The sequence below is a fragment of the Garra rufa genome, chromosome 25 (assembly GCF_049309525.1).
Source record: "Garra rufa chromosome 25, GarRuf1.0, whole genome shotgun sequence".
NCBI lineage: Eukaryota > Metazoa > Chordata > Actinopteri > Cypriniformes > Cyprinidae > Garra > Garra rufa.
This window is the reverse complement of record NC_133385.1, coordinates 2,456,585-2,471,955: the sequence shown is the minus strand read 5'-3', so window position 1 is coordinate 2,471,955 and position 15,371 is coordinate 2,456,585. Positions and strand designations below refer to the sequence as shown.

The following is a 15,371-nucleotide window of genomic DNA, read 5'->3' as shown; positions in this document are numbered from 1 at the left end:
AGGTGTGAAGTCCAGCTAGTGCAAGATAAGCATTTGTGCTTTTTTCTTAGAATATGACCAATCGGTTCACTAGATGAGACCATTATTCCTCAGCTAGGATCGTGTAGAGCCTTTTGAAGATTCATTGAAACTGCGGTTTTGGACCTTCAACCCGTTGATCCCCATTGAAGTCCACTATATTGAGAAAAATCCTGGAATTAGTTCACTTCCAGAATAAATTCCTGATAATTTACGCATCTTCATGCCATTCAAGAAGTTTACGTCTTTCTTTCTTCAGTGGAAAAGAAATTAAGTTTTTGAGGAAAACATTCTGGGATTTTTCTCCATATAGAGGACTTCAATGGTGGCCAATGGGTTGTAGGTCCAAATTGCAGCTTCAAAGGGCTCTACATGATCCCAGCTAAGGAATAAGGATGTTATCTAGCAAAACGGTTGGCTTTTTCATTAATAAATACAAATTTATATACTTTTTAACCACAAATATTTTTCTTGCACTAGCTGGACTCCATGCATTATGTAATCACATTGGAAAGGCCACACGTGACGAACGCAGAAGTAGTGCAAATTGCAAAGTCAAACGCCCTTTAAAACAATAATGTTGGATGATTTTGAAATTGTATGAGAACATGAGATGAGTTTTTCGCCCTACCCTACCTTTTTGAAGCGGAGAATTAACCACTTGTGACTTTTCCAACATGACTATACATTACGTAAAGTCCAGCTAGATCAAGACAAGAATTTGTGGTTAAAAAGTATAAAAATGTAAATCTTTTTTTTTTTTTAGAAAATGACCAATCGCTTTGCTAGATAAGACCCTTAGTTCTTGGCTGGGATCGTGTAGAGCCCCTTGAAGCTGCATTGAAACTTCAAATTTAGACCTTCAACCCGTCGATCCCCATTGAAGTCCACTATATGGAGAACAATCCTAGAATGTTTTCCTCAAAAACCGTAATTTTTTTTCGACTGAAAAAAGAAAGACATGAACATCTTGGATGATACAGGGGGTGAGTAAATTATCAGGAAATTTTAATTCTGCATTGATCCTGAAGTTCATTTGTATATTGGTCCACCAATATATTCTTTTGGGAGACTGTTTAGTCATCTAACGAGGAAATACCAGGCTGTTTCTTTAACCTCTTGTTCAGTTCTTCCATTGTTCATCAGAGTTCGTGTAGTCTCAAGATTTGGTTAGCTAACCTTCTTAATCCATTGCCCATACTAGCAACTCAACTGTATTTAGGATCGTTCCTGATTTAAGGGAACTCTCAAGTAATCTTTCGTAGTAAGTCATTATTTCTTCAACTTTTTGCAGAAACAATGCAAGCGTCTCTGGTGCACCAGTGCGGAGGGCGACCATAAAGGATGTCGTACGCAACACATGCCCCTCGCCGATGGGACCGAATGTGGCTATGGCATGGTAAGACACTTTCCTTACGCTTTCATGGCTGGTGTTTTTGTCTGGCGATCAGCCGTGCGTTAAACTGAAATGTCAAAGCTGATGAGGATGGTAATGTGAGCTTGTGTAGCCTTTTTCTCCATGACTTTAACTGCCTAAACAATGGAGTTTGGGGGTATTTATTTAGTCTCACACGATTGGGAAGGTCTGGAACAAAGAGATCTACAAGATCATCTGTAAATGAAATCCCAATATATTGGGCGTATGTAAACTGTGGAGTCTGCCTTCCTCTTGTTTTCTTTCACGTCTCGAACACTATGCTAATTAGCCACATTTAGTTCATTGCTAGTCGTTCTTTAAGAGCCGAGGTGAAGTACCAAGCCTTTGAAACCAAACGCCACCCGCGGATCAGCTTGTTGTGAACCCGTGACCCCCAAACCTCTTTATGACGTGGATGAGTGGGTCACCGGTCAGAGAGTTGTAGAGAGTGTTGGGTTTAGACCAACACAAAAGATGCTACACTCAGGGAAGAGAGCCCTGAAAAAAGAAGGGGGTTAGTTTTTCCTTCTTTTTTAACCATTTAAGTGCAGCGGAAACTTTCTGAGTGAATCAAATGTTAACTGAGGTGGGCAGTATCTTAATCCAACTAAATCATCTGCAGACATGCTAGTGGCTGGGAAAGCAGAAACCTTTCCTGTTCTCGTTAATCGTGGGACTGCCGCGCCGTACGTGAAGCCCTGCGGAGGCTGGGAGTTGGTTGTTCTCTCCATCGTCTGATTAAAGCCAAAAGGGCATGAAAGAGTTCATGTTGGTGTTAAACTTCATTACTCATTAGCGAAACAGACCTCCCATTTTGGCTAGCGCTTCACATCTATTAATGCTCCAGCTCTGGTGACTGTAATGGCTTGTGAAAGCAGAAATGAATTAAAGGAGAAGTTTGCTTCCAGAATTAAAGTTTCCTGATAATTTACTCACCGCCATGTTACACAATATGTTCATGTCTTTCTCTCTTCACTTCAAGGATTTTGAGGAAAACATTTCAGGATTATTCTCCCCCTGCTGACAACCAGGCTGGTTTTAGCTGGTCAGCAGGCTGGTTTTGACCACTTTTCCAGCCTGGCCTGGCTGGTCAGGCTCGGGGACTACCAGCTAAAACCAGCTTCTTCCAGCTTAAACCAGCTAAGACTAGCCAACCAGCCTAGGCTGGTTTTAGCAGTTTTTTCAGCAGAGTATTGCGGACTTCATCTTCAGGTTCAAATAAGTTTCAATGCAGCTTCAAAGGGCTCTACACGATCACAGCCAAGGAAAGGAGTCTTATCTAAAAGAAATACAAATTTATGTACTTCCCTGCTGAAAAAAAAAAACAGCCTAGGCAGGGTGGCTGGTTTTAGCTGGTCAGCAGGCTGGTTTTAGAGGGGTTTTGCTCAATTTTCCAGCCTGGCCAGGCTGGATGACCAGCTAAAACCTGCTATTTCCAACTTAAACCAGCTAAGACCAGCCAACTAAATTGGAGTTTTAATGCGGCTTCAAAGGTCTCTACACGATCACAGCCGAGGAAAAGGAGTCTTAACTAAGAAAAATACAAATTTATATACTTCGCTGCTATAAAAAAAAAAAACAGATAAAACCAGCCTAGGCTGGTTGGCTGGTTTTAGCTGGTCATAACTGATCAGCAGGCTGGTTTTAGAGGGGTTTTGGCCACTTTTTCAGCCTGGCCAGGCTGTTCAGGCTACACACAGCTACTTCCAGCTTAAACCAGCTAAGACCAGCCACCCAGCATAGGCTGGTTGTAGCTGTTTTTTTTTTTTCAGCAGGGTTTTTAACCACAAACGTAATCAAATTGGAAAGATCATGCGTGACATAGGCGGAAGTACCAACCCAGTGTTTTCAAAGTGAATGTGCAAAGAAAGTCAAACGCCCTTTAAAAAAAAAAGATAAAACAACAATGTTGGACAATTTTGAAGTTGGAGGTGCTGCTGAAAAAACAGCTTAAACCTGCTTAGGCTGGTTCACTGGTCAACTGGTTTAAGCTGGAAGTAGCTGGTTTTAGCTGGTCTCCCAGTCTGGCCAGGCCTAACCCTCTAAAGCCAGCCTGCTGACTAGCTAAAACCAGCCAACCAGCCTAGGCTGGTTTTAACAGTTTTTTTTTTTTCAGCAGGGGGAGTAAATGAGATAGAGTTTTTCACCCTACCCTACCTTTTTGAACCGAAGTATACAGACGAAGAACTAACTGCGCGTGATTTCCCAACGTGATTACTTAAGGCATGGAGTCCAGCTGGTGCAAGATGATCATTTGTGGTTAAAAAGTGTATAAATGTATATTTTTTCTTTGAAAATGACAAGTTGTGTCATTAGATAAGACCCTTATTCCTCATCTGGGATTGTGTAGAGCCCTTTGAAGCTGCATTGAAACTCCAATTTGGACCTTCAACCCATTGAAGTCCACTATTTTCCTCAAAAAACTTAATTTCTTTTCTGAAGAAAGAAAGGCATGAACATCTTGAATGATACGGGGGTGAGTAAATTATCAGGAAGTTTTCGTTCTGTAAGTGAACTTCTTTAGATAAAAATGAATTTGGAGAGGAATTATCGAGTTTCTTAACTGGTTTGGCTAGATTTTATATGAAGTGGAGATCTGACACAGATCTGAAATTACATATCATACAGAAGTAAACCAAAATGTCATTAAAACAGGTCAAAAGTTTATAGACCTTGCAGAATCTGCAAAATGTGAATTATTTGATAAGATTGATCATATAAAATGCACACTATTTTTTTATTTAGTACTGACCCGAATAAGATATTTCACATTGTTCCACATTACATATAGTCCACAAGAGAAAATAATAGTTGAATTTATAAAAATGACCCACATTGATGGGTCTAATGATCCACAGCTGTGTTTTTGTTTAGTGATAGTTTTGAGTCCCTTCAGAGACATCCTTCAGGTCCCACAAATTCTTTGGACCCTTTCCAACAAAGATTTTAAGATCCGTCTTTTCAGATTGAGGACAACTGAGAGACTCACTGATACTCCAGAAGGAAAAACCATGCATTAAGAGCCGGGGTGTGAAAACTTTGGAACCAAACGAAGATGTGTACATTTTTTTTTTTTTTTTTTTTTTTGCGTAAACATCTTATTTTTTTCATTTAGTACTGCCCTTCAGAAACCACAGTACATACATCATTTTAGGTAACAACACAGTGTTAAGAAGTCAATTTTTTATACTATATGTAAACATCTTTTATGTGGAATATTTTATTCAGGTCAGTACTAAATAAAAAACAACATGCATATTGTATGCGAATTAATTAACATTTTGCGAATTCTGCCAGGTGTATGTAAACTTTTGATCTCAAATAGTTTGTTTCAGCTCATATTTTATGTTGTCTTGGTTGTATTGCCTAAACCTTGGTCAACCAGTGCATGTTAACTTCTTTCTAAACCGACCATACTTCAGCAGAATAAATGGGGAGTGTTTCTTTCCTCATTTCTGATTGCATTTATTTGCTCTCCAAACCGTTGTATAATCGGTGAGATCAGAGCTGAACGAGATGCTGACCCACCAGTTTGGAAGCGCTGTTATGTATCATGCCGAGCGGAATGGTTTCTGCGTGACTCTTTACAAAAACAGGGACACAAAGGGTCTTTTTTCTTGGGCTTCTACCCCTCGTGGCCCCTGCACCTTTGTTTGTGGTGCTGAGTGCCTGGTGTCACCTCCTCATGGGGCCGTTTGAAGTGGCAGAAGTTGAAAGAAAAGCAGCTCTCGGTCTCGGCTCACCTGCCTGTCTCCAGCTCTTTAATGTGGGAAGGTCCTCACGGAGGCTTGTTCAAAATACCTCTGTGTCTCTTCTCTCTCATTTATCTCCAAACGCCGGGTCGTTTGATCCCGTTTAAGCTTGTAAATGGACCACTATGCGCAAGAGCGACGTGACGCACCCGGCGTGAGGATGACGACCGTAATTGCTTTGTTCCCTCTGTCCTCGATTCCCTCTCCTCCCGAACCTGTCACAGGGCGCTGGAGTGAGTAATGTGGGCCTCACTGAGCCCTGCGCTAACGAGGGCATCCCATCACTTGGCATCTATAAATACCAACACCTCCCTCTCTCCTTTCAAGAGAGTCTCAGTCAATCTGGCTCCTGTCATCTCCATGCGAGCCAGCCTGCCAATCTAGAAGCTCTTTTGAAGAGTCCTGCCTGCATGAGTACATGTTTGTGGGAGGGTTTCGAAAGCACGAGGAATGGGGGTACAAAGTGACCCTGTTGAGAAGACCACCGGTGTATCTTGTGTTTTGGATCTTGGCGTCCCAATCAGGCTTCTTAACCCTCTGGTTGTGTTCAGATTTCTGTCACACCTTTGATAACTGGACTCAAAAACAATTGCTTATAAATCTCTCATTATGCTATATTATCACCAAATATTGGATTCAATCTTTTTGTCAACTTGTTTTCTTTTATTTAGGACTGGTTTTGTGTTTCTATTTACATCTGAGTAATCATAGGCCTCATTTATCCAAAAGTAGGTGGCTAATTTTTGAGTGAAAACATATTTTTTTATTAATAATTTTCACAATGTGAGATAAAAATGAAAAAAGTTGCACTGTTTAGCACACTAGTGTGATTTAATGTTTAATCAGGAGGTTTGCTTTTATTTTGTACAAAACTGCAAAAAGACGGGTCAAAAATGTGTCCAATCTTCCCCATTCACTTTCAAATGCCGGCGACTTTTGACAAGTGTGACTTTGTGCAATTTTGTACGGAATAAAAGCATTCTAAAACAAACTTCCTGATTAAATGTTAAATCACGCTAGTGTGAGAAACAGTGCAAATATTTGGAAGTTTTAATCTCACATTGTGAAAATGATTCATAAAAAATGCTTTTTTCACTCAAAAATGAGGTGCCTACCTTCAGATAAACGAGGCCTATGATTAATCAGATGCAAATAGAAACGCAAAACCAGTCCTAAATGAAAGAAAACAAGTTGACAAAAAGATTGAATCCAATATTTGGTGATAAAATAGCATAATGAGAGATTCATAAGCAATTTTTTGGAGTCCGGTCATTTTTGACCCGAAATACCTCAAGTGTGACTAGGGTCATTTTTGTGTGAGCTATCTCTTTAAATTCCTTAACTAGCAAAATTCAGTTTTTTTTTTTACCATGAACTTGATGGTTAATGGAGTTTATTTATTGGGACAGAATGGTAGTATCCCAAGATGCTTATAAGTGAAGTCATACATTTTTGGGATCAGTAAGATTTTTAATGTTTTTTAAAAAACTCTCTTATGCTCATCAAAGTTCCATTTATTTGATCAAAAATACAGAAACAAGTATTGCAATTCAAAATAGCAGTTTTTATTTTAATATACTTTAAAATGTAATTTATTTCTGTGATGCAAAGCTAAATCTTCATCAGCATCATTACTCCAGTCTTCGGTGTCACATGATCCTTCAGAAATCATTCTAATATTCTGATTTATTACTTTTATTATCAATGTTGGAAACGGTTGTGCTGCTTAAAAATCTTTTTGGAACCTGTGATACTTTTTTCAGGATACCTTGATGAATAAAAAGTAAAAAAAAAACAGTATTTATTTAAAATAGAAATCTTTTCTAACAATTTAAGTCTTTACTATCACTTTTTTATTATTTTATTTAATAACAAAATACATGTTGCATTCTCAGTGTCGCCACAAGGGGAGCTGTAGCATCATTAGTCTAGTCATTAGTTTTATGGAGGAAAATCCTGAAATTAGTTCACTTCCAGAATAAAAATGAATTCTCTCAGCCTCATGTCTTCTAAGATGTTACTGTCTTTCTTTCTTCAGCTGAAGAGAAATAAAGGATTTGCAGGAAAACATCTACATATGTGACCCTGGACCACAAAACCAGTCATAAGGTTAAATTTTACAAAACTGAGATTTATACATCATATGAAAGCTCAATAAATAAGCTTTCTATTGGTGTATGGTTTGTTAGGATAGGACAATATTTGGCCGAGATACATCTATTTGAAAATCAGGAATCTGAGGATGCAAAAAAATCAAAATACTGAGAAAATCACCTTTAAAGTTATCCAAATTAAGTTCTTAACAATGCATTTTACAAATCAAAAATTACATTTTGATATATTTACAGTAGGAATTTTACAAAAAATCTTTATGGAACATGATCTTTACTTAATTTCCTAATGATTTTTGGCATAAAAGAAAAATCAATAATTTTGACCCATGCAATGTATTTTTGGCTATTGCTACAAATATGCCCCAGCGACTTAAGACTGGTTTTGTGGTCCAGGGTCACATATAGAGAAAAATCATGGAATGTTTTCCTCAAAAACCTTAACTTCCTTTCAACTGAAGACAGAGAGAGACTAACATCTTGCATGACATGGGGCCGAGTAAACTATGACTAAATTTCAATCCTGGAGTGAACCAATGCTTCAATTTAGACTGTAATATGGTAGTATTCCAATAAATCTGCTTGTAAATGAAGTCAAATCATAATTGCGCTTGTATTCGGTTCCTCCTCCAATAAGCCTTTATGTCTGGAGGTACAATAGATGCTATTGTGTGCCTCAGCAGAACCTTCAACCTGTCCTCGTCTCAGGCAGTTAGAGAAAAAGACTGAAGTCTTGTAAACGCTGGAGAATTTGTTGGCCGCGGTTCTCCGGTTTGGCTGCCGTTCCTGGCAGCTGGTTCCTCCGCGTGGATCGATTGTCACTTCTCCTGCTAATCTGCGTGTGTTTCCAGCGAGACGTCTAGTGTCTGATTTTCACCGATGAGTTGTAGCTGTGATTGCCAATGGCTCACGTTCGCTTCAGCTTTATTTAACCAGGCGAGTCGATTAAAAACAGGTCGGTGTTGTAGTGAAAGCTAATGCCCGGTTTGGCCAGGTGCTTCAGACAGAAGAAGTTCTAGCTTTATTAAATATACTCTATAAAGCTCGGTTGCTGTTGTTGACATATTTTGAAGGATTCTCCAAGGAAACCTGTTGAAGATGCCATATGAGCCGTTTTACCTGAACATGTGGTTTGCGGTGTGACATCTGTGTGCTTCTATGTGTTTTGAGGATAAAAGTATGTTTTTCCCAAGCGTTCTTCGACGTGGACGTGTGCGCCTCCTGTTCTGTGGGTTTGTTGTAGACGTCGAGGTCTGTCATTAAGATCTGAAGGGATTTACTTCAGCAGATCAGCTGTTCAGTTCACATGTCACGCTTTACATGCCGTTTGTCAACACAGAAGGAACATACAGCGGATGTAGTGTGCTGTTCTGCTTGTTTAGATCTGTTTTTTAACCTTGATTGTACTTCCTATGTACATGTAAAGGCCTGTGCACACCGGGACGAATATCACGCACACTTATACCTCTGTACACAGGGTGGAGATGCGCAACTTTACGCTTTTGACACTTGCTTGTCACACAGAAGAGCCAGTATACTCGCTGGTCAAACCAACTCACACGCTTTTTGTTAACTGGTAAACAAAATATGGATTTTTCAAGCAGCAGCAGCAGCTCCTTGTCCAGCGATGAAGAAATTATGGTTCTGTTGAATGAGAAAAGACGGCGGAAAAGATGCTGATATTGATTACATACCATAGTATGAATACATTTTTATCGAATCTATTGCACTCAATTCTTTCATCAGTTAATATACCAGCACTCACCACAGCAAATTAAATATTTTTTGATTAATCATTTTGAAAAGGTGTATTTTTAATAAAAAAGACAATTACAAGCAATTTCTCTTTTAACGTTTTCTCCAATTCGCTACATAGTGGTATTTTATGATTTGGTTGCTGCGACATACTTTAACGCAGGGGGGTGTTAAACGATATTTTAAACAATCAGATAATTGAATTAGAATATTTATTATAATTAATGTTTGAATTATAATAATACATTTCAATAAGAGGTCAAGAATACTAATGTACAAATATATGCCAAGTTCCAAAATATGTCAGGTTATTTGCAAGTATGTCACTTATTTATTTATTTAGTTTGTGATAACAGTCCAAAAGATGACAGTGTTTTGTGCTTGAGCGCCATCAAGTCGTGTTTTACTGTAACTTCAGCAGCTCCAGGCACGTGAACAAAAGCACCAATCTCATTGGTCGGCTGGTTTTTAACTCGGCGCGTCAAACCAAAAAAGCGAGGCCGAGGCGTTCTTTAAAAAATGACGCTTTTACACATTGGCGCCCTTTGTTTAGTCACGACGCGATAAAGGCACACGATATTCGTCCCGGTGTGAACAGGCCTTAAGTGGTACATATAGTAGTACAATAGTTGACTAACTAGATGACTGTGTTTATTTGATTAAAAATACAGAAAAAACTGTAATATTGTGAAATGTTAATGCAATTTAAAATAGTGGTTTTCTATTTTAATATACTTTAAATACAGTTTATTCCTGTGATCAAAGCTGCATTTTCAGCATCATTACTGCGGTCTTCAGTGTCACATGATCTTTCAGAAATCATTCTAATATTCTGATTTATTATCAGTGTTGGAAAAAGTTGTGCTACTTAATACTTTTTCAAGATTCTTTGCTAAATAAAACATTGAAAAAGACAGCATTTATCTAAAATAGAAAACATTTGTAACAATAAACACCTCGTTCAAAGGTTGGGAACAGTTCATTTTTTCTTTTTTTGAAAAAAATTAATACGTTTATTAAGCAAGGATGTGTTAAATGACTTTTGATATATTTTAGAAAGCAGTGGCATGACATTTAATGTATTTTGAAAAATGTATTATTTATAATTGTTTCTAATATATATATTTTCCTTCCTTTGTGGAAAATCGTATAGGAATGGACTTTATTTCTCAGTTAAGATTTGATTAAATCATAAAAAGTGGGATGTGATATTATTGGAAAGTACAAACCAACAGTTGGTTAGTGTAATTGCATGTTTTTTATTTAATTTAATGTTGTTGTTATTATTTTTATTATTTTTTTATTTAATTGATTTATTTTTTCCCCATATATTTATATTTTATTTTTAATGTATTTTTTTTTTTACTATTTTAATTAAATTGTTTTTAATATATATAATTTTCATTTGTAGAGAATATTTGGTGGGAAATTATATAGGACTGGATTGTAAAAAGTGGGATGTGATATTACTGCCAAGTACGAAGCAACAGTTGTTTAGTATTAATATTATTGGTTGTACACTGATGACAGATTAAGCAAATGAACTGATGAATCGTGCTCAATAACAGCAGGAACATGACTGCAGAGAGTAAATAGAGTCAGTTTTGATGTGACACTGATGTGAATCATGTGTGTGTGTGCTAATTGAACCCTTGTGTGAGAGCCGTGACCTTTGACCCTGAGCTGTGAGAAGTGTTCTGCCTGTAAGGTGATGTGTTTTGCAAACGAGCTTGTCAAAATGAGAGAGGACAAGAACGAGAGGTGTTTTTTCTGTCATTGCTGTGCTGATGGATGTTCACAATTACAGGATACCTTTAACTATATCAGCACCTTCACACAGCAGATGGCCCTGCCATTCTGCTGATTCTGACAACATTGTTTTTTTTTTCTATAATTAATATATATTGGTTATTATATATTGTTATTTTATTTTATTTTATTATATTTTGTCCTAGGTATAACTGTTCCATACATTTTATTTTATTTTATTTTCATACAGCACATTCACAGAGCAGGCAGAACAGCATGCTTCTGACAGTTTTGATTAATTTAATTTATTTTTTATTATTTATTATAACTGACCCACATTTTTTGTTTAATTTTAATTTTAGCCATACAGCAACTTAACACAAAAGATGAATTTCTGTTGCTTTTGACAGGTTTTGATTTCTTTTCTTTTCTTTTCTTTTCTTTTCTTTTCTTTTCTTTTCTTTTCTTTTCTTTTCTTTTACATTTCATTTTATTTTATATATATATATATATATATATATATATATATATATATATATATTTATTATTATTATTATTATTATTATTATTATTATTATTATTTAACTGTCCCACAGTTGTGACATAAATTATATTTATTTTATTTTATTTTATTATATATTTTTATTATTTAACTGACCCACAGTTGTTGCATAAATTTTATTTAATTTTATTTAATTTTATTATTTAACTGTCCCACAGTTGTGGCATACATTTTATTTTATTTTATTATTCAACTGTCCCATAGTTGTGGCATAAATTTTATTTTATTTATTTATTTATTTATTTTATTTTATTATTATTATTTTTAATTTAATTTGTTTTATTTAATTTTATTATTTAACTCTCCTACAGTTGTGGCATAAATTTTATTTTATTTTACTTTTTAACTGTCCGACAGTTGTTGCATAAATTTAATTTAATTTTAATTTTTATTATTATTATTATTATAATTTTAATCATACAGAACTTTATTTTATTTTATTATTTAACTGTCCCACAGTTGTGGCATAAATTTTATTTTATTTTATTTTATTTTTTATTATAATTTTTTTTAATCACACAGAACTTTTTTGTATTTTATTTTATTATTTAACTATCCCACAGTTGTGATATAAATTTTATTCTATTTTATTTTATTATTTTTTATTAGTAGTATTTTTTTGTAATCATACAGAACTTCCACACAGCAGATGGATGGTTTCTGCTGCTCCTTATGGGTCTTTATTTCTAGCTGTAGACTCCCAGTGGTTTGTTGGCGTTTATCAAATGAGAGTCTCCGGAGGTGGTATGGGCACATTTGTGTGTGTGTGAAAATCACAAATGTAAAACACATGTTGGCAGCAGCTGGGCTGCTTTTTCTCACTCAACCTTCAAATATGTCAGTGCATTCTCAATTAAGAACAAATCTTGACAAGCTCACAGTCACCTCAGCACGCCTCTCTCTCTCTCTCTCTGTCAGTGGGTGTCTCTCGCTCGTTCTCACCTCAGGCCGTTTCCACACCTTCACGAGTCTAATTGAAGGTCAGGACGGGCCCAGATGCTTCTATTGGCAGAACAAACAGCCCATACATATGGCAATTGTGTGTGTGCGTACTGTTTTACCCCTCCTTCAGTCTTTCTTGTGCTCCTCGGAGCCTCTTTCAAGCTGTGATTCTCTCCCACAGCACCTTTTCAAGCCAAACAAAGGCGCTGTAAACATGAAAATGGCAGCGGGGAGTGGAATGCCTTTAAGGCTTCAGACTTCAGACTCTGACGGCTCTCACGGGCGGCACTCGGGTCTCGCCGGTGGTCCCGCTCTATTCTCTAATGCCAGCACACACACACACACACACACACACACACACACACACACACACACACACACACACACACACACACACGGGTGTTTCTTCAGCTACAGGCGCTTTTATGTTTAAGGGGGTGATTTCTATCAACAGGTTGTTTTTTTGTTCAGGAATTCAGGAAAGACACTGAATTTTTATCAAGCCACTATCATTTATTTTTCCTTGTTTATTTATTTTATTATTTATTGTTCATTTATTTTTTATTTTTTTATTAATTTTACATATAGATTTTATTTAACATTTTTCCAGACCTAGACATTCAGTCTAAGAAATCCATAAATAATAATAATAATAATAATAATAATAATATATAAATTAATATGTATTATTAAATAAAATAATTAAATAAAATAAAATTATTTTATATATATATATATATATATATATATATATATATATATATATATATATATATATATATATATATATATATATATATAAAATAATTTTATTTTATTTAATTATTTTATTTAATTTTAATGACTGTCCCTTATTTGTGGTGTTTACTTTAATTTTGTTTTATTTTATTAATTGTTTTCATTTTATCCAATTTATTAAAAATTTGAAAATTTTATGTTATTTTTATTTATATATATACAGTTTTTCTTGATTACTTTGATGCAGCCATCAACTCATACTCATACACAACTCTAAACGGTCTAAACAGTGGCACTCATGGTCAAAATGACACATTTTGTTTGCAAAAGGCTCTAACTGCACCAAAACTTTTAAAATATGCAACAAAAGCAAATTTTACCTTCAAACAACACAACTTGCAAACAAGTATATGAGCTCTTTCAGTCAATCATTACGCAATGGACAACAAAATGCAAAATACAGAAGTGCGAATCAGTGCACCATTGCTTGTCATTGTAGCCTATTGCCAGTGCCATTTGTTGTCTTTCTATATAGACTGTGTCAAATTTGCCTTTTTGCAAACAACTGGATCCAGAATAAGAAATACTTTGATGCATTTTTTCTTGATTCCATGACATTCATTTTTTTCAAACCGTGTCTGAAAACTGAAATACTGTAAATATTATCCTCCTCTTCCTCGGACACCTCTACCTCTTTCTCTCACTCTTATCTGCCTTAGACCTTTTTCTATAAGGCCTGCAGACTGATTGCTAATTGAAGATTTGTGTGAAGGAGTGTCAAACAGGAGCTTCAGTGATTTCATACTGATCTAGGTAGTTTCTAATAGTTAGGAATAGATGGTTTCTGTTTGGTCACCATATAGCTATAGCTAAAACAATGGAAAATGGACTGCTTGAATGACATCCGTGTTAACTGTTTCGCAAAAGCAGTGAGAAAGGGTTAACACATTTGCAAGACGTGTCTTCTGCTCTGCTGAGATAGTGATGATGAAAACTGAGTGGTTACTAGTTTCTTTAACCAGGTTAAAGCAATCAAGAAAAACTGGAACATAGTTTTTATCTTGTATAATTTAATTTAAATTGAATAGAAATGTATTATAAAATAATTTTTATCTATATTAACCTAACTAATGAATAAACAACAAACTAACCCTAACATATATAGAGAGAGATTTATAATATATATATAAATAGAGAGAGAGAGAGAGAGAGAGAGAGAGAGTAAATATTTATATATTTTTCAATTATTTAAACAAAATTATTATTTAAAATATTATAAGATACATAGAACTTTAAATATTTTTTCTCTGTATATAAATGTAAATTCCATTTATATATATATATATATATATGTATATATATATATATATATATATATATATATATATATATATATAGATATATATATAGTCAATATTTGATTAAATATTTTCTATAGTTATTTATTTTTATTTACTGTGTTTATACCATGGTCTTTGAACACATATAGTACTATTGTATAAGTTTTTCGGCCATATACTCCATTTTTTAGACTGTTTAACGTCATTCAAATCTGTTTAGTATAAATTAAGTTGAAATGTCTTGTGCAACCAATTTAAGTTGATTATACTTAAAAGTTTGAGGCAGCAACCGAACTGAAATTTTTAAGTTGAAACAGGTCTAATTTTTTTAGTTTTATCCCTTGGAAAAGGTACTATGATACTACTATGTTTCATTGTAGCACCATGGTGCTTTTGTATTTCAGTAGTGTGGAATATATCAGTGTATCTTAGCATTACGCTCTGTGAGGAATGATGTGATGAACGTAGCAGGAAGGGTTTTGAAAGTAAAGACAGTGATTGCGATGTGATTCTGGGAAGAGAGGAAGCAGCGGCGCGAGCGATACGGAGAGAAACGGAGACTGTAATGAGTTCTGTCGCTCTTATCTGGACGCTCGGGTTTCGTTATCGCGTCTGGTGCGCGTGTGAGCCGGCGATGGCCAGCGTAACGCTCCCAGACCGACGCCAGCCTGTCCTGCATTCCAGCCAGCGCCGCACAGCGAGGGATTCGGTTACGCCGCACGGACAGAGACGTCTGTCTGGAGCGAGGACTGGACGCATTCACAAACATAAAGCGTGTGTACTGTCACATATCACCGTAATGAGCCAGTATTAACATCCATGATGCTCTTCTGGAGCGCTTCATTCATCATTCAGCATCACTGATCCTCAGAAGAATGAGATCTGAGCAAGTGTTTGATGGTGGCTGAACTTATTTATATATATATATTTATATACACACATATATATATATATTATATTATATATATATTTATTTAAATATTTATA

At 35.6% G+C, this 15,371-nt stretch overlaps 1 protein-coding gene across 1 annotated transcript in view; it reads left to right on the top strand.

Annotated features, from left to right (window-relative positions):
• LOC141301015 (A disintegrin and metalloproteinase with thrombospondin motifs 20) overlaps nucleotides 1-15,371 on the top strand; it is a 144,329-nt gene that overhangs the window by 64,343 nt on the left and 64,615 nt on the right. Inside the window, exon 13 of the mRNA XM_073831270.1 lies at nucleotides 1,313-1,417. Coding sequence (XP_073687371.1) covers nucleotides 1,313-1,417 — 105 coding nt within the window. The remainder of the gene's footprint in view (nucleotides 1-1,312; nucleotides 1,418-15,371) is intronic.